This window comes from Leptodactylus fuscus, chromosome 9 (genome assembly GCF_031893055.1).
Source record: "Leptodactylus fuscus isolate aLepFus1 chromosome 9, aLepFus1.hap2, whole genome shotgun sequence".
Classification (NCBI taxonomy): domain Eukaryota; kingdom Metazoa; phylum Chordata; class Amphibia; order Anura; family Leptodactylidae; genus Leptodactylus; species Leptodactylus fuscus.
The window spans coordinates 28,529,637-28,552,417 of record NC_134273.1 but is presented as its reverse complement, the minus strand read 5'-3'; the positions used below and the strand labels follow the sequence as shown (position 1 = coordinate 28,552,417).

The 22,781-nt window shown below is 43.0% G+C and overlaps 1 protein-coding gene across 2 annotated transcripts; it reads left to right on the top strand.

Moving 5' to 3' along the window:
• Window positions 1–4,843: 4,843 nt before the first annotated feature.
• Window positions 4,844–22,453, top strand: ABHD6 (abhydrolase domain containing 6, acylglycerol lipase). Of its 2 annotated transcripts, none has more exons than XM_075287921.1 (9): window positions 4,844–4,961; window positions 12,642–12,782; window positions 13,916–14,072; window positions 15,472–15,585; window positions 17,791–17,923; window positions 18,631–18,788; window positions 19,781–19,835; window positions 20,359–20,459; window positions 21,210–22,453. In XM_075287921.1, the coding sequence occupies exons 2-9, from the start codon at window positions 12,664–12,666 to the stop codon at window positions 21,384–21,386; spliced, it is 1,014 nt and encodes a 337-aa protein (XP_075144022.1). In that variant the 5' UTR covers window positions 4,844–4,961; window positions 12,642–12,663; the 3' UTR covers window positions 21,387–22,453. The 2 variants fall into 2 exon arrangements, with proteins under 2 accessions (XP_075144022.1, XP_075144023.1); XM_075287922.1 differs by having other exon boundaries at window positions 4,899–4,961; window positions 12,646–12,782.
• Window positions 22,454–22,781: the final 328 nt, after the last annotated feature.

Below are 22,781 nucleotides of genomic sequence, written 5' to 3'. Positions count from 1 at the left end.
TTAGTGGTGTTTGGGTGGTGGGTGGAGGCTTTAATAGTCCATGGGGGATGGGTGGTTTGATAATCCATGCGTCTCATCTTCCTCTTGTTTGGTGACAGCTGTATGGGGGGAGTGGGTGATTTGGGGTATAACAGTCCATGGGGTCTCATCTTCCTCTTGTTTGGTGACAGCTGGACACGTATTGGGCAGTGATCTCCACACTGGCCTCTTCTTCTCCCAGTAGGATGTAGAGTTTCCTCTTTTTGTCTGCAGATGTGAAGTTTGGGATGTGGACAGAGAATCTTTGGTAGTAGACGGCCCTCACAGCTGAGTATTTGGTGCAATGTAGCAGGAAGTGGGTCTCCTCTTGTGACATCACCCCTGCACTAATACAGAACACCAGTGACTGTCTATCTGCTGTCTCTAATATCATGTATTCCCTCTATTTGAAACTGAATCTTTAAAAGACTGAACTGCTGTTTCCACAATCTACTAACCAGCCTTACCCTGATATTTCCATTTTAGCCTGCAATCTAACCATAACATTATGGCGGCATACCCACTACCATGGGGTTATATTTGACTCAGACCTTTCCTTTCTTTCCCTACTCTGCTACCACCTATACTGCCTCTGCTACCTCTTATGCCACCCTGCTACCTCCTATACTGCCTCTGCTATTTTCTATGCAGCCTCTGCTACCTCTTATGGTGCCCATCTACCTCCTATGCTACCTATGCTGCCTTCTATGCTACTTCTGCTACTTTTATGCTGCCCCTGCTACCTGCTATGTCGCCCTTCTTCCTTCTATGCTGCCTCTGCTACCTCCTATGCTGCCCTTCTACATCCTATGCTGCCCTGCTACCTCCTATGCCACCCTTCTACCTCCTATGCTGCCCTTCTACCTCCTATGCCACCCTTCTACCTCCTATGCCACCCTTCTACCTCCTATGCTGCCCTTCTACCTCCTATGCTGCCCTTCTACCTCCTATGCTGCCCTTCTACCTCCTATGCCACCCTTCTACCTCCTATGCTGCCCTTCTATCTCCTATGCTGCCCTGCTATCTCAAATTCTACCTCTGCTACCTTCTATGCCACCTCTGCTACTTTCTTTGCCACCCTTCTACCTTCTTTGTTGCCTCTGCTACCTCCAATGCTGCCCTGATATCTCCTATGCCGCCTCTGCTACCTCCAATGCTGCCCTGCTACCTCCTATGCCACCCTTCTACCTCCTATGCCACCCTGCTACGTTCTATTCTGCCTCTGCTACCGTCTATGCCGCCTCTGCTACTTTCTATGCCGCCCTTCTACCTTCTTTGTCGCCTCTGCTACCTCCTATGCCGCCTCTGCTACCTCCAATGCCGCCTCTGCTACCTCCAATGCTGCCCTTCTATCTCCGATGCCGCCCCTGCTACCTCTTGTGTCACCCCCTCTACCTCATAGTTTGTAAGCTCTTGCTAGCAGGGCCCTCAGTCCCATTGTGTGAGTTGGTTTATTACTCTGTAATGTCGCATTTTGCCTCTACCTGAGTCCTATAATTTGTAAAGTGCTGCAGAATATATTGGTGCCATATAAATACCATTATTATTATTATTATTATTATTATTATTATTATTATTATTATCATTATTATTGGACATACCTCCCAACTTTCAGATGACAGAAAAAGGAACAAAATTTACGTCAGATAAGCCACGCCTCTGCGCACCTTACCCCCTTCAACACAACCCTGTCCCTTTGTCCTTTAGATGTATCTAAAGCAGAGACCCCCTTTTACTTGCTTTACAGGGCTTTCTGTCATTGAATACACTCCCCCAAATCATTTGGCAGGTTACAGCACACCTTGAGAAGGCGCCTTCAAAGAACAAGTCATTCTCCTCCCACGTCAAACCCGTCTGGTGAGTTGTTCCTTTCCCTGCCAGGAGTCTGTGCCAAGTGGCTCCTCAAGACTTCTCTTTTCCTTTCTGCCTCAGTTCTGGGAATAAGTTCAGTTTTGCTGATATTGCAGTTCCTAAAGATAATTTCAGTAATTATTATAGGGAAACTTCACTTTAAATGAATTATCTGGTTTCCCTGAGAACGGCCGGCGGCTGGGAGTCCCATGAGAATAGATGATATTGGGAGAAGAGCTGCAATGTTACTGTGTTTCGCTGCAGGCCGGCACATTACAGGGCACTTACTGATGCCATTATGGAGGTCTTCGAGTTATACTAAAATGTATTTGTCCTTGTAATAGTAAAATTGTATGTTCCGATATACTTATCTAACTGATACCCCTTCCTTCAGTGACCAACCTAGATGCCAACCTTGAAACCACATGACTATTATATTATATGTTACTATGACCAACATCATAGGACCAAGGAAAGCCATACTTAGACCTATAAAACAGTTTATAGTCACTGCAAAGTGGATGGAATTCGGGCTAATCCCATCTACACATTGCAGAAAAAAATGCTAATTTTAAAAACGCTTGTGTTTTTGCAAATCGCAGCACGTCAGTTATACCTACGGAAATGTTGGCAATTTTTCGTACAGGCATAACAGAGGCCGAAAGTCCACAGAGGAAAATTCTGCAGACTTTCTGTGGAAAAACCATGATGTGTTTCCACTGCTTTTTTTCTGTAGCTTTTTTTTTTTTTTTTGCTGCTATATCTTGCTAAGACTGAGGCCCCACGTTGCAGAAATGCAGCTTTTTTTATGTTGCAGATTTTGCTGCGTTTCTTTGAGGCACAGTACACATGTGCATGAGGCCCTATGTTGCAGAAACATGGCTTTTTTTGCTCTGTTTTTTTGAGCCAAGTAGTTGCTACAGAAGGAATGGGAAATATCTAGGAAGCTCTTGTACTTCTCCCTTCAGCTCAATCAATTCATAGCTTTGGGTCAAAATAAAAACCCAGCATAGTCTGCAACAAAAAAAGCAGCTTTACCACCGTGTGGGGCTTTAACCTTATAGGTTCCCTCTTTTTATTTTTATTTATTTATATGTAGATTGTGAGCCCCACATAGAGCTCACAATGTACATTTTTCCCTAACAGTATGTCTTTTTTTGGAATATGGGATGGAAATCCATGCAAACATGGGGAGAACATACAAACTCCTTGCAGATGGTTTTTTGCCCTTGGTGGGATTTGAACACCAGGACTCCAGCGCTGCAAGGCTGCAGTGCTAACCACTGAGCCATCGTGTGACCCCTAGGTTCCCTCTTTTTATGTTCCGCATCTGGTTATGCTTTCAAAAATTGCAACCAAAAATATAAATGTGGAAATATAGGCGCAGATTCACCAACAGGCAGCGCAAACTTAGGTCTCATACACGCGACTGAATCCTATCTGTAGAAAACGGTTTGTGCATGGGCCATATCTCCCGAACTGACCTCATACACGAACATAGAGCTCACTGTATTAAGCACCGTTCACACCACCGCCACTGCCTGCACGGGGTTTCCGTCATTAAACCCCAGGGAAGCTGGACAGGGGATGGCTTGCCAGCGATCAGCATAAAAAACATTCATTTTTATGGTTTCAAATGAATGGGTTTTAAAGCTGACCGCCGTCCACTTTCTAATTTTCCAGGGGTTTATGACAGAAACCCTGGGGCAGACAGCGGCAGTAGTGTGAACCCAGCCTTATAGTCATAGATTGTAAGCTCTTGCGAGCAGGGCCCTCATTCCCATTGTGTGAAATGACTTTCGTTATGTATCTTTCTGTCTGTATTTGAACCCTACAAATTGTACAGCACTGCGGAATATGTTGGCGCTATATAAATACAATGTATTATTATTTATTATTATAATGCGGTGACAGCTCGGTACAATAAAGAAAGAATATTTCTGGCACTCAATGGGAATTTTTCATATATTTATTTTAAGCATCCAGAGTTATACAAGTAGACGTTTCGGTCAATTTAGACCTTCCTCAGTACAACGGATGCAGGAAGAGTGAACACATGGTGATTAGGAAAAGGTCCAGCTCGGTACAATAGTGTTCAGACATTTTAGCCCAAGCTAGAACACATCATGGGAGTTACAGAAGAATATGCCGCTCAATTTACTTTATAGCCCCAGAGTGGAAGAAATAATCTGATCTGTTTCTGTGTGTAAGGAAGACTGTACTGTAGCTGTATATACAGTATATAGTGGTCACATCTTGGAATGATAGTGTGTACAGTGTGCTCAGCCTGTCCTATACATATTGTAGCTGTATATACTGTATATAGTGATCACATCTTGGAATGATAGTGTGTATAGTGTGCTCAGCCTGTGCTATACATACTGTAACTGTATATAATGTATATAGTGATCACATCTTGGAATGATAGTGTGTATAGTGTGCTCAGCCTGTGCTATACATACTGTAACTGTATATAATGTATATAGTGGTCACATCTTGGAATGATAGTGTGTATAGTGTGCTCAGCCTGTGCTATACATACTGTAACTGTATATAATGTATATAGTGGTCACATCTTGGAATGATAGTGTGTATAGTGTGCTCAGCCTGTGCTATACATACTGTAACTGTATATAATGTATATAGTGATCACATCTTGGAATGATAGTGTGTATAGTGTGCTCAGCCTGTGCTATACATACTGTAACTGTATATAATGTATATAGTGATCACATCTTGGAATGATAGTGTGTATAGTGTGCTCAGCCTGTGCTATACATACTGTAGCTGTATATACTAAATATAGTGCACATATCTTGGAATGATAGTGTGTATAGTGTGCTCAGCCTGTCTTACATACTGTAGCTACATATACTATATACTGTATACAGTGTATGCGCGGTGCCTGCGCTCCAGCAGCGGTTCCCGCAGTACCACTGCCATCTAGTGGCGGTGAGTGGTAATTTCCGTCGGCGCATTCACTGCTGTTACTGCTCTTTGATCCAGCGCCTTTAATGAGTGCGGCAGTTCCGGGTCTGATCCCGCAGTGAGATCCCGGCACCAACCGGAGGATCCTCTGGAGCCAGGGCCGGGTAGGTGAGCGGCTCGGTGCTCGGTCTGTCTCCATCCAGCACCGTGCAGCTGTGTGTCCCCAGCACTGACAGGACGTGAGCATTGTGTGTGTCACTTAGTGTTATGTCAGTGTCACATTGTGTTACATTGTATCACTACTTGTCATCATCATCATCATCAATCTGCTCTGCCTCCCATTGGCTTCCATAGTTCACCTATGCCATGTGTGCCAGCTGTCATTGATAAGGGAGATGTCACATTGTGCCTCTATGGTATTGTGTGTACCCAGAACACCGGGCACACTCAGGCTGCCGGACAAATCTACTCTCTTGTACAGGTTTCACCATGACTATGGTATAAAGCACTTTATGTTCCATGGCGGCACCTGCGCCAATCTCACCGTAGCCATTACTAAGATAAAATAAGGGAAAATACCCGAGCTTTCCGTACCGCGCTCTGAAAATAATGGCATCCATGTTGGATAAATATTTACAAGCTCTGATACTTCTAGTTTTATTATTTATTTTTCTTTTATAAAATTTGCAAATGTATTTTTAATTTATTGTCTAAAATGGCGAAAATACGGCTCATTGATAGGACATTGGCGCAAAAGGCGAATCGATTAATTCTGGAAACCGTCAATATTTATTTATTAGGTCGTATACTTTATAATATTTATGTAGTATTATACAGTATATTGTGTATGTACTGTATGTTATTATACAGTATATTGTGTATGTACTATATGTTATTATACAGTATATTACATATGTACTATATGTTATTATACAGTATATTACGTATGTACTATATGTTATTATACAGTATATTATGTATGTACTATATGTTATTATACAGTATATTACGTATGTACTATATGTTATTATACAGTATATTACGTATGTACTATATGTTATTATACAGTATATTGTGTATGTACAGTGTACAGTATACAGTGTACGGTGTATGTATTATACAGTACATTATGTATTTATGGTATATTAGCATCTGTCCGCGACTTCGTCTGCGGGTTGGGGTTGGCCCTGAGCCGCTGATATTTAGGGATTCACATCCACTCATGCGCGCCCCTGTCCCATTTGCTCCTCACCTGTCCCCGCGGGCTCTTTAGCTACCGGCTGCTCCTGGCTCCCCGCAGCCACCCTTGTTCCCCACGCTCCGCCCCTTCCCGCCCTGCAGCACCCCTCTCCCTCCCGCGACACCCCAGGTCAACCTCCCCCCCCCTTTTCCTGCAGACCCCCCCTCCTATCGGGCACCCCCTGCACCCCCCCCCCCCCCTTTAGCAGGGCCCCCTCTGCAAAACCCCCTAACTCCCCTGCCGTCACATGCACTGTCCCACTGCCGAATGACACGGTATACTCAGCAGAGCTAAGCTGGAGGGTCGGGAAGGCGCAAGACCAGTAAGTTGAGTGCGGCGTCGGGGACTGTCGCGGGCTACTGAGGACTTACGGCACTGTGGCCTAGGCTACAGCTGCCAAGTGGTGGCGTCCCGGAAGATGTTGTGTACGTCGGCAATGTGCGCATGCTCCTGCAAATACAGTGTAGTTGCTGTGGCTGAACGGGCGGTGTCGCGGATCCCGATTGCGCTGGTGTTCGGCAAAGATGCCGGGTCTGGAGCGTGGAAGAGGCAGGCCGCTGGAGTAACCTTAACGTGAGTGGGGAAGTGTGAAAGTATATGTAATGTTATTGCCTGGGGTTAGGGGCTAGTCCGGAGACGGCAATAGGGAGTTTGTGGCTTGCCATGCTAAGAAGTGTGTGGGATTGCAGACCTGCTGCCATGAGTTCTGGTTTTCTGCGGCTCCTGGCAAGAACGTATGTCCGTGATTATGACGAAAAGTAGCCTATCTTTCAATCCTGCCTATGAACTTTGTGGAAAATTTCACGCAAATCAGTTGAGCGTTTTTTTGCGTTATTGAGGTACAAACATCCAAACACACAAACCCACAAACATCCAAACACGCAAACTATCACCTCTATAATATTAGTAAGAAGTAGGATTATTATTATTTCTATATATTATTACACAGTATATTGTATATTTGCTATATATTATATAGTATATTATGTATTAATGACTGTATATTATTATTATTATTATTATTATTATTATTATATGTTGTCATGAAGAGTGAGGGACTTGTCACATCACTTTGCACACAGCATCAATAGTTGTTTTATACATTGCAGTTTTATTTAATGGTACTGGATATGCAAAGCTAAGGACGTGTTCACACTGTGGCCCAGATTTACTATGAGTTAGACAATGCAAACTTACACAGGCAGGCTGAAAATTTTCCAGATTTACCACAGTGCCTAATGCTGGATGATAAATGTGATATTTCTTTAGACTGTCTGCTGTGTTTATACCATTTTTAGGACACAGTGGGGCAGATTATGATGTAATAAGGGCCCTGACAGACGCGCGGTGTGACCGATGTATTCAGAGTCTCTGAACCCTTAATAAATAAGGTGTACGTCGGTGGCCAGAATGTTAGGAGTAGCTTTCCTATATGACTCATAATAAATATAGACTAAGAGATCCTCGCCCCGATCTCCGCCCACAATTGTAGAAAGTGGATGAGCGAGAAGCCGGGCATGGCGCCCCTATGGCACAAGAAAGGAGCCCGAGCCAAATGTGCTCCACATTATCGCCTATATAATTCCTCTCCATGTTGGTCCTTTTTTGGCCCATCTGTTACGTTTAAACTACGTCCTTTATTCGAAGAATCCGCATGTTTAGAAAGTTGAGTTGTTTTAGATGCGCCAAAGCTGTGCCCCATTGCATCAGAGATGTACCATGTTCATGTCAGTGTCTAGTCATAATCTCAATAGTAAATTTGGGACTGTGTTTTTGTCTTCCTCGGGTGTCATACACACAGTGGAGTAGTACGTGCACAGACTGACAGAGGCAAGTGAAATGGGTTTTCTGTGTTACACTACTGATGACCTTGTCCTTAGAATCAGTTCAGTAGGGGACAGACTCTCCCAATGATCAGACTCTCCCAATGATCAGACTCTCCCAATGATCAGACTCTCCCAATGATCAGACTCTCCCAATGATCAGACTCTCCCAATGATCAGACTCTCCCAATGATCAGACTCTCCCAATGATCAGACTCTCCCAATGATCAGACTCTCCCAATGATCAGACTCTCCCAATGATCAGCTGTTTGAAGGGGCCACTTTATCATTATATTAGACGCCAGCTACCTAATAGCCACTGTGCAGTTGTGTCCCATTCAAATGAACACAGACAGTCCTTTGAGGCTAAGGCCCCACATAGCAGGTTCCCTGCAGCAAAAAAAAGTGCTGCAGGGAAAACCACAGTGGCAACTTATTGCAGTTTTTCCCACAGCGCTTTTCACAGAAAGTTCGACGAATTTTCCTCTGTGCACTTTCTGCTTCCATTATACCTATAGTGAAATTTCCGTAGGTATAATTGACTTGCTGCAATTTCCAAAATCGCAAGGGTTTCGGAAAATCACATAGCGTCTGCTGAATGTATTTTTCCGCAATTTGTGCGTGGGATTCGCCAAAGGGTTTAAATTCCTGCCAGTATCCGGGCCTTCACATCCTAAATACATCTAGTGCTTTTACCTCATCTCCTCTCTATCTCAGTGAATCTTGATCAAAAGACGCGTCGGGCTGAAGCTTTGCCCATCAATGTGCGTGTCAGTACAGACTGACGTTGCATCCTATTCTCTGAGGCCTCTCACTGTTCCCTGTAAGGCCTCTGTACCCATATATCCCACCTATATTGATAATAGTATCATGGGGTGTGTAGTGTACAGTTGAACTGGCTGGAATTATTGGCCAAAATCTTTGGGGCATTAGCTCCACCCCCTCCGCAGGGCACAGGACTCCATGTTTGTGGTGTTTTCTGGGCTAGTGCGGCCTTGAAGATCCATTTTAACTGGTAAATTAGTAGATTTCCATTATAGCAACCAATCACAGCACAGCTTTTATGTTGTATTCTGTTGCTGAAAAATGAAAGCTGCGCTGTGATTGGTTGCCATAGGCAACTCAGACAGTTTTGCTGTTAGACTGTTTTGATAACCCTGTCCCGTCTCTCTGTAATATGGCGTCTGATAGAACATGGCAGAATTATTTATTTGTGGATATATATGGAAAAAAAACCCTCAATATGAAACCTCTGTGGACTCCATATTACTTCATCTGTCATACTTTTTATTTTGTTGCCCATAAATTGTTGGGGTTCCTATTACTATGTTATTAACTACTAATAGTCCAAGGTCTATGGGGTCCTGCCAAAAATCCTGTAGTGTCTACTATGGTGAGACAACTGAATGGCCTTACGTGAGCTTTCAGCCACCGGTCTATAAGGACATAGTTGTAGGGGTAGTTGCCCCCAGGCCATGGAGATTGAGGGGGTCCCTATGTCACATGATGCCACCATAGATAATAGCAGGTGGGTGCCCTGGCCTTGGCACTGGAGGTGTTATTCACTCACATCAACCTTCTTTTGCATACCTGACTGACATGGCGGTGACCTAGGACAATACTTTCACATATGGCCAATTAAAGTGTCTTCCGTCCCGCATTAAGATGGATTGATGGTGTGTCTTCAGTAACAGGTCATCCCCGATACCTCGATGCTAAGCATAAGGCCTTACACACATGGCCGTACTTTTTTGCACAATTATAGATAAAAGTACGGACCAATACATTTTAATGGGCCCATAGACACCGCCATAGTTTTTGCATCTGTGTATCCAGGCCGTAGTGAAGAGGCACAAGATATTGTGTCCTATACCTGGCCATACTTGCAGCTCTGTCAATCCATTCAGTGTATGGGTCTGTGAAAACCACAGATGACACGCGGATACTAGAGATGAGCGAGTACTGTTCAGATCAGCCGATCTGAACAGCACGCTCCATAGAAATGAATGGATGCACCTGGTACTTCCGCTTTGACGGCGGCCGGCCGCTTAACCCCCCACGTGCCGGCTACGTCCATTCATTTCTATGCGAGCGTGCTGTTCGGATCGGCTGATCCGAACAGTACTCGCTCATCTCTAGCAGATACCAGTCCATGTGTCATCAGTGCTATTTTCACTGTCCTGCAGACTTCATGTGATCCTTAGGCATCATACACATGGCCGTACTTTTCATCCACAATTACGGATACATTTACGGACACATACATTGCAAAGGGTCCATACACAAAGCCATACATTTTGCGGCTGTGTGTCCAGGCTGAAGTGAATAGATGCCGTACTTACAGCTCTGTCAATTCATTTTCAGTGTATGGGTTAGTGAAAACCATGTTTTTAAGCCAAATGGGTGGGTCATAAAGGGTGAGCCCCAATAAAGGACAGATGGGCTGTTAAGGTCGAGTACATTTCCACAATACCTTTTACCTGCAGGTCATTCCTCCTGCTACAACTAACCCAAAACTATGTCTATGTGTGTGCCCTTTGTTTCTTCTATGCTGTGCAGGCTCAGGCTGGAGCTTCTAAGTTTTATGACAGGATATTGGTTTTTCCATGCCCAGTTTTTCCAGTATTGGTCAAAGCCTTTATTCCTAAAATAATAGCCTTTCACCTATTCACAGTAAATAATAATTCTCTGTTATGAGACACCGATTAAGAGAACGTGTGAATGCACTTAAGCATGCTCAATGCCGCTCCATTCAGGAAGTAGAAAAGTGTGGTGGTCCTATAGACTAGTGGTCGATGGAGCAACATCACACATGCTTGACCCCTGCTTCAAGGAAACTTGAGGTGCCCATTCTTGGTATAGGTGGGTATTCCCTTGCTTAGACCCCATTGAACAGAGATTTATCACCTTTTCTGTGGAATACGTCTTTAAAAAATCAAGTAGACTTTTTTTAGGTACACATTTCTAGTATTGGGTAAGTGCTGGAAAAAAATATCCCTAAGAAATTCTGGTGCATGTTCATGTTACAGCATGACCCCGATTTCTATGCTTCACATCCATGCCGCCAGTCTCTGGTTCCACCACATTCCAGTAGTGCTCTACTGACCTAGTGCTATGTTACAAACTGTAGTATGGCGTCTAAAAGCTGGTATCATGGGCCTAACCTGTCCAGGAGCACCTTCCTTACACCTCTCTTTCATTTTTGGAGGAGCTGCTCTGGTGTGGCTTTAATCCTAGACCATGTCACTAGGATCCTTAGAAAACAAGCCAAAGGGAACTACCTTCCAAAAGGTGGCGCTAGAGCAAGTTTTCCATCAAGGAGAACGTATTTTCATTTACCTTTTTCAGAATTCCTAGTAGAACATTTATGGTCTGTATGACTCTACAAATAGCCAGGTGGCCTGATGAACGCAATGACATAGTACTTAGACAATTAAAGAAAATATCACCTAACTTATAGCACAAGGTAAGGGTCAGTGCAGGCCCAGTTCACATCTGCGTTCAGTATTCTGTTTGGGGGCACAGAGAATGGAGAATCAAGTAGCAGACAGTTCTCTATGTAATGGCCAGACCAGGTTACTGCACATCAGTTCTGATTCACTTTATGGGACGTATGCTGCAGTGCCTCGGTTCAGTCACTACACAGAGAACAGCGCTGTTCCTCCTGTTCCCTTCTCTGTGTATCAGCTGCTGAGAACAGCTGATAGGTGTGGGTGCCAGGTGTCACACCCCACCAATCTGGTATTGATGACCTACTCTTAGGACGGGATATCAATCCTTATAACTTTAATGTATCCAGACTGTCCGTTGCTGTGGATTTTGCAGTGGCCGTTATTCCTTCTGTAGCAGTGAGTTCATGCGAGGCTCTTCCAGGAAGAAAGGGGTTAATCCTATCTCTTTAAGCATTCATGTTTATCTCCCATCATAAAGTGTCTGTGATATAGAGAGCAAAGGTGAAGCAGGTGAGCGGTTCATAGGTCCGTGTACTTGGCCAAGTGTAACGTGTCATTGCTGCATTCACATGCACAGCGGCGTCCTCCTTGTAAGTTCCTCCACAGAAGGGCGATTGTGATACCTCAGGGGGAATCTTGGAAGAAGAGCAGACGATTGGTGTGGGCTTGAGTTTCATTGTGAGATCTGCAGCTCTGGTAACCTGGATAATGCTGATCACAAGGAGAAAACTGCTGACAGCTAGAGACTGACTGCGGCACGAGCTGTATACACTGCCTGCTTACATCACTGATGTGCAGTGTTACAGGCTGGGAAGACATCGTGTATAGATGGTGTAGTCCGTTTTCATGCCCAGTGTCACATATTGAAGCTTATGTAATAGTGCAGCATTGGAAGCATGTTGTGTCTTTGGTTATAGCCAGTATAGAATAGCATGTAGCAGAGAAATTACCTGCATTCTGTAAGTTACTCTGGTACTTCTGGTTCTACAACACTTAGAGAGCCATCCACAAATATTAATTCCTTAATATATTGCTAGTATTGTAGTCCCATCCAATTGTAAGCAGGGTCTTTTCCGTGATTGTGAGGGGTTAAAAATTCCTGCTTTTAGGTACGGATCCAATAACAGGCAGGGGTTATTGTATGACAGTGAGTGAGACAATTTGTTGACCGGTCTGCTGGGGGGAGTGTTGGATTGTAGGCAGTTTGGCATTCCCATATTCATATATGTGAGAACTTCAGAATTTTTAGACAAAAGGAAGGTTTTTGCAATAAATGTCATGAAAAGTTTGTGTATTTAGGACTCAAGATTATTCTTTTTCTTCTTTCAGGCAGGGTCTGACCAGAAGGAACATGGATCTGGATGTGCTGAACATGTTCCTCATTGCCGGTGGGACCTTGGTTATCCCCATATTGGCTTTTGTGACCTCATTCTTCCTTTGGCCGGCTGCACTCATCAAAATATATTACTGGTAAGACTCCGGCCGTGTCATTTATCTTCTGTTTGCCTTGTAAGTTTACGGCAGAGGTCCTCAAACTGCGGCCCGAGGGCCACAAATGCGGCCCGCCAAACACTTCTGTCTGGCCCCGCCGACAACGCCGGCAGGCGTGCATTTATAATGAAGCTCCTGAGGAGCTCGGGCCAGGCCATGGAGCGCACTTCACTTTACCTATTGGAGGGCACCGCTCCCGATGTCTGTGCAACCTGCTCTGCCTCCGGCCCACTGTTTAAAAAGTTTGAGGACCCCTGGTGTACGGTGTTCTACTGTACAAACCGATCGGTGGTGTATCAACAGTCCGACCTCCACCAAATTGCAATTATAGAGGGCCTGTCACCAGGTCTGAAAAGCCCAATGATCATCTGATCGGCACCATCACCCTGAGCATTTTGGTGTTTTGTTTATCCAAATCCGTTCAGCCATTCCATAGATAGAAGCCCTTTTTAGGCCGGGCCGCATGGGTTAGAAATGCCGCAAATCCCATGCCCACAAAAACCAGGGTGCAGACACGCTGAGATTTCCAAAACCGGAGTGGTTTTGGATATCGCAGCATGTCAATTATATCTACGGAAATGCCGGTGGTTTACCCATAGATATAATTGTAGCAGAAAGTCAGCTGAAGAAAACGCCACAAACTTTCTGTTTAAAGCACTGTGGGAAGAACTGTGATGCGTTGCTGCCGCGGTTTTTCTTGCAGCACTTTTTGGCTACGGATCTTCCCGTCGGGCCTTAGCCTTAGTGTTGATGCAGATTTGGATCGACTAGCCAAGTGGGCACCCTCTTAGCTAGTATACTCTAAATTGCATCAACACTAAAAGGGCTTATATTTTCTTAGGGGCTGAACAGTTTTGCATAAACTTAATGCTCAGGGTGACAACACCATCAAATAATGTGTGTCACTGGGCCTGACCATTAATTGTGTAGTCTCAGAGACCCCTTTACATAGACACTATATGTTAATGTCAATTGAGAACCTGTTATTTGGTCACCGTATGGCACCATTTTTGGGTGATACTGTGACAGAATTTGCCATCTATTACCCTTGTGTTTACAAACCATGATCCAAGCCTCATATATGTATATATATATATATATATATATTACAGGTATTGGCGCAGAGCCTTAGGGATGCAAGTTAAGTATGTCACCTGCGGGAACTACAAATTCTGTTACACATCTCGAGGACGACCAGGGCCAAAGCCATCCATCCTAATGTTACATGGATTCTCTGCTCATAAGGATATGTGGCTGGCCATAGTCAAGGTGGGTGTAATATCTGTTTTGCCTTCTATTTTGTGTCTCACTTGTCATACAAGAGGTTCTTAAAAAGGCGTTTCCCAGTTTTTTCATGGGTGACGAATCCTCAAGATAGGTCATTAGTAAGAGATCAAGTGGAGTCTGACACTTGGGACCTCCACTGATCAACTGTTTGCAGGGATGTAGTGGTTGTGTGAGCGCCGTGACCTCTTCACTATTTACATAGGACACCATTAGCTTCATAGCGACCACGCAATGTACTTACAGCCTTGTCCCATTCGCTTCCACGAATGGTTATTACATTACACTGTATGCTATCTGATTAATAGCACCCAAGCAAACAATAAAGAGGTTATGGTAGTTGCGCCAAGCACCGCGGCCCTTTCAAACAGTTGAACAGATCAGTTGGACCTCCTTGATCTCTCATTGCTGACCTATCCTGAGGACAGGTAATAAGACTCACAGCCTTGAGACGATTGAAGATTAATAATACCTGCACATCAGCCCTACAGTATATAAACCTTACTCGCAATCATCAATTGCATAATATAGTAGTGAAGCCAGAAAGTACAGTACGTGGTACAAAACAGAGTACTGTATAAGGGTCATGTATCAGTGTTAGTGGGATTCAGGTGTAGGGACTGTCTCCATTCCCTGCTCAAGGCCAGCAGCCATCTTGTCAAGACCCCTAAGAAAGTATGGGGCAAGGAGAGGAACGAGCAGAATAATAGATTTCAATCTACAATGGATCCATGATGGCTCTATCATACAGGAGGCACCAACAGCATCTGACTGACCCCATTGTCTTAGAATAGGCTTTGTCAGGTTGCTCAGGGTGTCCATCAATTTCAGTGCTATTTTCCTCATTTGATACAATCTCCAAGGATGTTCATGTTGAAGTTTCCATTACAGGAGTGAGCAGAGTCTTACAGGGAACGTGTCTCCAGAAATTGACTTATTGTTTAATTCACATTTTTACATTAAACATATTTTTGAACAATTTTTGGTGGTTATTTTGTAATTTTCCAAGTTATTATCTATATTTAAAGTAATATTCTAAAATATTACAATTCCAACTCTTGACACTAAGCCTAAAATAATCTGTGACTTCATATTTCTTGGATATGGATCATGGGCCATTGACAGAATGAGGTGACCTTATTGACTTCTATGGAAGAATTTTCTAGGCATGCTCTTTGACCTGTTTAGAGGTAATAATTCAGAGAAAGGAGTAGATAAGCTGTGAAATGCCCTATTGTGAGCTTTGACCATGAGAGTGCTGATAAGTGCTGCAAAGAAATCTCCTGCAGAATAGGGAAGTCTCATTTGGCTTAGTGGCCAGAGTCAGAACTGCAGGAAATCCTACTTGCCATATTAATATTTTTTTTACCTTTCTGTCTTACAGTTCCTTCCTAAAAACTTACACCTGATTTGTGTAGATATGCCAGGACATGAGGGAACCACACGCTCAGCTCTAGATGACTACTCGTTCAGTGGTCAGGTGAAAAGAATACACCAGGTATGGGTTGATAGACTTTCTTTAAAGGAACCTGTCATGTGATTTAGAACACTAAAACATCCATAGGACCTTGTGTAGGGAGGACTTAGTGTCCCAAATATCCCTCTTTAATGCCATGCGTGCAGTTATGCGTACCTCGCTCCTGTACTGCCATCCTTGGCATGGTTCTTCAGTGAAGGCAAAGGAGCACACCTTGTCTTCAGTGTACATGTGTCGGTCGTGTCTTGGTTGCAGTAAAGCCGGGGTGTATGGCAGAACTGTGCAGGCCCCAGGTGCAACTTAAATGAGTTCGATTTGACCCATGGGACTGAACTCTAGGTAAGTGTAAAGGGTTGTTTTCTTAATGTGGGCACGCCTGGCATTGCTACAGGTTTACATGAGACACTAAACCCCTGATCCATAAGGACCTATAAGTGGTTTAATATTCCATATCAACCTGACAGGTTTCCTTTACACCTAAAAGTAACAAAACTTATCCTGCTTTATCTTTGATACAGTATACGTTATCTAGAACGGTATCCATCTGTTATAATCCACAAGGAATCTGTATCTGCCGAGGACAGCTGAACCCCTAAGCTTTGTTCAACCTTGACAGATTCCAGACGCCCATGCAAAATGTTACATAACTTATTTTACAAATGTGAATGCGATAGGAGAAGCCCGGACACAATCACATTAATAGCACTTTGATAGATTGCGGATAAACACATGTCGCACTCTCTCCTACAGATATGCCACTGCTCTCTAATTCTTTAGAGATTAAAATCGTCCCTGTCATGCTGCGCCTAAGATGATTAAATTCCATCTGCTTCATCTTTTCACTTAATAGAAGGAATCAAAAAGCTAAGACGAAATCACGATGACTGCAAAATATAATAATCCCTATTGAATGCCCAATATAGAATCCAATAACACGTGTTCAACAGAACGGAAAATCACATAAACCAGTAAACACAAGAACATTCTACAACTGTATTAGGGATAAGGCTGGGGAATAAGACGCTGGTTTTACAGCTTTCAGTGTAAACTATTTACTATCTAATAAAAAAGTACAATTAAAACAAAGACATTGCAATTGGAAAAAAAAACACTTAGTCCATATATTCATTTTTTATACCTATTTTTGCTCAGCAAAAGCTTACTGTAAATGGACATGAGGGTTCCCTGCTAAGTTTCCTTGGCTCCGGACCATATTTCCAAGGAGGCCTGACAGCGGGGGAGTTTGGTCTGCTTGGTTGCTTCCCCCGATGGTAGTGATTGCCATGTGATTTTTTTTTTTTTTTTTTTTACATTTGTTTCACTGCTGGAATTGTTTCAATTTTCGTTATAAAAAATTATAAGAAAGTGAAACAATATACAACTATGGAAGGTAATTAAATTGTAAAATTTCACATCTGTGCTTACCTCTTAACCTGCACTCCGCACTCCAGTGCCACTACTTCAGTGGTCCCGGCTGGTCTCTGTTTACTTCCCTGCAGTGACCATGTGTTGTACTTGGGCGTGTGACTGCTACAGCCAATCACTGGTCTCAGCTGTATTATGCTGTACATACTGACATCACTGCTGCAGCTAGTCATGTGAGCAGAGACTGGCAGGGATCACCATAGCAGTGCACTGGTGAGGGATTGATAAAGCGAATGTAGGGTTTTTTGTTCCCTTCCCTTGCTTCTGGCTCAATTTATGTAAATCCCAGACAACCCCTTAAATATATCAGGTGGACCACTACTCTATATTGTTACAACCTTTACATAGAATTATATTGTATTACAAATGAGTGGTATGCCAGACTCTTAAAGGTTGCTTTACACACTGGATGTATGTTGTCCAAACATGACGATTTTGATAGGACAAGCCAACAATATGTCTACTGGAGTGTCCCAACTTTCCACGACAGTAGATGTTAGAGGAATTAAGGGTCGGGCTGTTGGATTTCAACCTGCCTGATCCTTTTTTTTTATTCTTTTTTTGTAGATTGTGAGCCCTATGTAGGGCTCACAAGGTGAACATACAAACTCCTTGCAGATGTTCCTGGCAGGATTTGAACCCAGGACTCCAGCACTGCAAGGCTGCAGTGCTAACCACTGAGCCACCGTGTTGCCCCCTGATCCTTTTTTTATGACACATATGATATGATACATAAAAGTCAGTCCAGTACATGAAAAAAATAAAAAACTGTCATGGTCTGTTTTTTTTTCTGATTGACAGTTTGTTGAAAGCATAAACTTGAATAAGAAGCCTTTCCACCTTGTGGGTACCTCCATGGGGGGATGTGTCGCCGGGGTTTATGCTTCTCAGTATCCCTCCGAGATCTCCAGCTTGACTCTCATTTGTCCTGCAGGTAAATGCACTGACTGTATAATATAACTCTATGCTGGTATGTCTGTTTAGAGACTATTCACACTAGGATGTTTTAGCTTCCTTATTACTAGAGACATAGCTTTATAAGGAATCCAATGTGAAACAAATCCTGAAGGTTCCCGATAACAGAGGATTGACAAGTATGTATTAGAGGGGGATATACATCTGAAATAATTGCTATGGCATAGTTACCCATTATTGTGGCCCCTTAAAGTCAGCCAATCAGCTTCATCTGTACAAGTATAGGGCCACTTTTACATTTTGAGTGGAAATCCTCTTTTCCGTAGGATATTCCATAAACGTCTGATAGGTTCAGGTCCGACATCCAGATGCCTGACCTATCAGAAGAATGGGTCGCAGTAATCCTGTAGTTATGTCTGAAAGCTGCAAGTGAAATATTAGGAACATTTATAAAAAGTGTAAAAAAATACTCTTTTCTCAGTTGTGTTAGTACTTAGTGAATATTGTACCGTGCTGCGGTGAGTTATCCAGCATGACATAGTGATATCTCATGGAAAATAGACTGACCCATTATAAGTTAATAGAGAAAAAAACAGATATGTTACATCCATTGTTGCTACTACAAAAGTGGAAATCATGAGACTAGAGTGAACACAGCCTTATTTTGGTTTGTATTTGACAATCTGTCGTATCTATTAATTCATTGTCATTCGTCTCTATGTTTAGGTTTGCAGTATCCTACAGATAGCAAATTCCTGAGACAGCTGCAAGACATAAAGAAATCTGGCAACGACCAAAAAATTCCCCTTATTCCGTCCACTGCAGAAGAAATGGAGCAAATGTTGAAGCTTTGTTCATATGTCCGCTTCCGGATCCCACAGCAGGTATAAATGAATTTATAGGTACAATATGTCTTGTTTTACACTATAGTTAAAGGGATCCTATCATACAAACGCTTTTTTTTATGAGTAACACATCGGAATAGCCTTAAGAAAGGCTATTCTTCTCCTTCCTTTCTCGTTGTCTTCTCGGCGCCACCGTTCCGTAGGAATCCCGGTTTTTGTCAGTATGCAAATGAGTTTTCTCGCAGCACTGGGGGCGGGCCCCAGCACTCAAACAGCACTGAGGGCGTCCCCAATGCTGCGAGAGAACTCTCTCCAGCGCCGCCTCCATCTTTGTCAGCAACATCCTCTTCTTCTGGGGCATGTTTCAGACTTCTAGGCCTCGAGCAGAGCAGACTGCGCATGCCCACAGGCCACGAGAAAATGGCCGCTTACACAGTTATTACCCACAGATTTCACCCTGTGCATTGTATTGTAAGTGGTAGTGTAATATGCTGCACATTTTTCACTCATCAAAGCTAATGTGCCAACAAGGAGTCTAGGAAAGCTGATAGAACTATAATGTCGGCCATATTGGTTGTCACTAAAAATGTCTGTTCTTGCCATGTATTATGACACATTACTGTTAAATTGTATTGTACATGTGTCAGAAAACCTGAGCATTTCCAGGTTTAATGATATATGTGAGCTTCTTGTGTATATGCCACTGTAAGGAATCTGCTCTCTACAGATCTGGGCACAGATGGCTCTTGCTAGTAGGTTTGGCACAGAATTCTCTGTGGCCGCGAGTTCTCTGCCCTACTAACCAAATCCCTTGTGTATCTGGATGTCACAATAATGTGATACTTTATCCTATATTCACAGAAGTCAAAATTGAAGACTCTAATAGTTCTAAAACTTAGCCTTTAATGAAATATAATAATTCGGGGACATAAGCATCATTGGGCGGGTTGCGAAGACTTGGTGCAGTTTATGGGATCATTCATTCGGCCATGTATAACTTTGATCTAATCCCTATAAATCTTTATTTTCAGGTCTTACAAGGACTTGTTGATGTTCGGATTCCTCACAATGAGTTTTATAGAAAATGTAAGTGACAATAGGTGTATGATATGTGAACGTATGTATATCATGTACAAACCTGCTTATCTCTAGTGGTTGGCCATACAGTAGAAATAAATGGACATTTATTGACAGATGGTAGGAAGCATCGCAATATCATTAACAATAGACGGCTGCTCAGCAGGCAATGAAATCCATTGCGTCCTATCACATGTACTATATATTTTTATGAGTATTAAAGTAAATTGTTAAAAAGGTTTTGGCCACTTATGGCAAAGATTTCTGGCAGATCCACAGGTTATGCTGTAGTCGCCCCTGCGAATGGAGAGGTGGCCATGCATGCACATTTCTTTCCTTTCCCTTTTTATGGATTATGTTTTTGCAAGGGCTTACGTAATATGGAGCAATATAAAGGTAGCATATAGCAACCCGCATATACTAATGACTGATATTTATAAGATTTTATTTTTAGGATTATTTATGAATGACAAATAATAACATATCATGTGTTAACCTAGAGATGATAATGGACACAGTCTTCTTTGTTCAGTATTTTTAGATATGGTTGAAGAGAAGTCCCGTCACATGTTACATGAGAGCATGCATAACATTACTGCTCCTACTCAGATAATATGGGGCAAGCAGGACCAGGTATGTATTTGTTCTAGGATTTCCTTAGGATAGGCCATCCATATCAGATAAGTGGGGGTCCCACCGATCAGCTGTTTAAAGTTTTAGCATTCAGACGGGTGCCGTGGCCTTTTTATTGCTTACCAGACACTGTTGCTTTACCTTGTATAGTGGCTGTGTCTGGTATTGTTACTCCGCTCCATTCAATTAAATGGGGCTAAGCTGCAAGCAGACCATGTGACTGATGAACGTGATATCACCAGCCTGAGAAGTGGTGCTGCTGATCGGTAGCGGTGCTGAATATCAAACCTCCACCAATCTGATATTGAAGACCCATTCAAACCTGAGAACCTGTCCTATAAGGACAGAATATCAATATTTAAATCCAAGAAAAAGCCTTTAGGCCTTGGCCCCACGTAGCATCCCGCAGCAAAAAAAAGCGCTGTGGGTAAAACTGTGGCAGCAAAAGCTCATAGTTCTTTTCACAGAAAGTTCACAGAGGTTTACTCTGCAGACCTTCTGCTTCCATAATACCTATAGGAAAACCATTGGCATTCCTGTTGGTATAATCAACATATTGCGATTTCCAAAACTGCAACGATTTTGGAAATCGCAGCATGTATTTTCTCGCACTGTGGGGATGGAATTCACTAGAATCCCATCCACTACACAGTTATTGTAAAACGCCGCATGGGGCTTTAGCCTTAATCTGAAACCTAAACTCGCTGAGATATAAGACACAAATATAAGTTGTTTCCACATTTTTCTTAGGTTCTTGATGTTTCGGGAGCAGAAGTCTTGGCTAAGGCAATACCTGGAAGCCAAGTGGAGATCCTGGAGCACTGTGGGCATTCAGTAGTGATGGAGCGACCGCGAAAATCAGCAAAACTCATAGTGGACTTCTTATCTTCCGTGCAAACCACAGACAACAATAAGAAGCATGATTAACCCTTCAGGAATGCTCAGGACTCCTTCTGGTCCTCTCTATACTGTACTTCTCTGAGCGTCTCAGGGGATCTTGTAGAACTTCTAGGAAAGTAGCTTAGTTCCTTGTGAACAGAAGACCAGAACTGTGTCTGACTACAGATGACTTCCAGTGCAGCAGGGTCTTTAGTACAATGCCTGGCACACAATGGGTATTGCAGCTGTGGTTACTTCAAAGACTGTTGTTGTAAATGGTACCCAGTGGCATTGTAATAGTTAAAGCCTGCATTCCCACTGATACAATAATCCTGACGCACTGAGCCCACTGACCCAAAATCATGTTATAGTAGAAGCTAGATCATTTTTAGCTTATTTATTATAATATATAATATATCAGGAAGCAAGTAAGTAAGGGAACCCCACAATTTCACTACGAAGGTATCAGCCATAATACATGGCGGGGACATGCAAAGCATTGCAGCACTTCCAGTGTGTGCAGTGCACGAGTATCTGGGTATTGTGCCTTCCAAGCAGTTTTATGCACATGATATTCTATACCGATCAGCTCCGACACTGTGCCCATGATGGATGATTTTGCTGCTACAGAATGAGCATTGCATGGCTGTTTATTTGGAAATATCACCTGACACCATTTACTGAGCCCTTGTCCTGTGGGACGACTACTGACCCCAGTAATGCCAAAGAAGCAAGAAACTGAGATCAGCATTCGGGAGTTAAAGGGGTATTCCTGCCTAAAGCATTTTTCACCTTTCCGCTGGATAGATGGGGGGTCTTACCGCTGGGACCCCCACCCATTACCAAACAGTTGGGTGATAATACAGGTGTGCTGCATTACATGGCACGAATCAGATCTTTCCTTACAATGCTTACCTTGCACGATCTCAGTTTTTTGGATTTGTTGCTATGGGTTACAGCACATCTGCACTAATTCTAATGATATCAGTATGAATACAAGGCCATACAATACTGGTAATTTGGCAACAGGGGGCAGTATTTCAGGGGTTTACGGCCCACACTTCTGTATTTCTTTACCCATGGACCAGTATGCAGTTCTTGTTTGTGTTAATAAATATTCACATTGTTAATATGTTGGTTTTTTGTGCGGTTTTTGTTTTCTAAATTTATCACTTTCAAGGAAAAAAATAGTAAAAATCGGTAAATTCAAATATCATTGTAATGATTTCTGACAGGAATATTGGGGCATATTTATTATGCATTGTAAGCTATGAGCTGGCATACAGGTATACGTCTCAGCAGAGGGTGCAAGTCATAAATGAGGCGTACACTCCGCCAAGTTCGGGGTTATGAAGACTGGCAATAATAGTTCCAGTCTTCATAAGTCTACCCCATTGTGTAATCATGAGGATGATGGTTGACCTGTAGGAGGATTCTACTTCT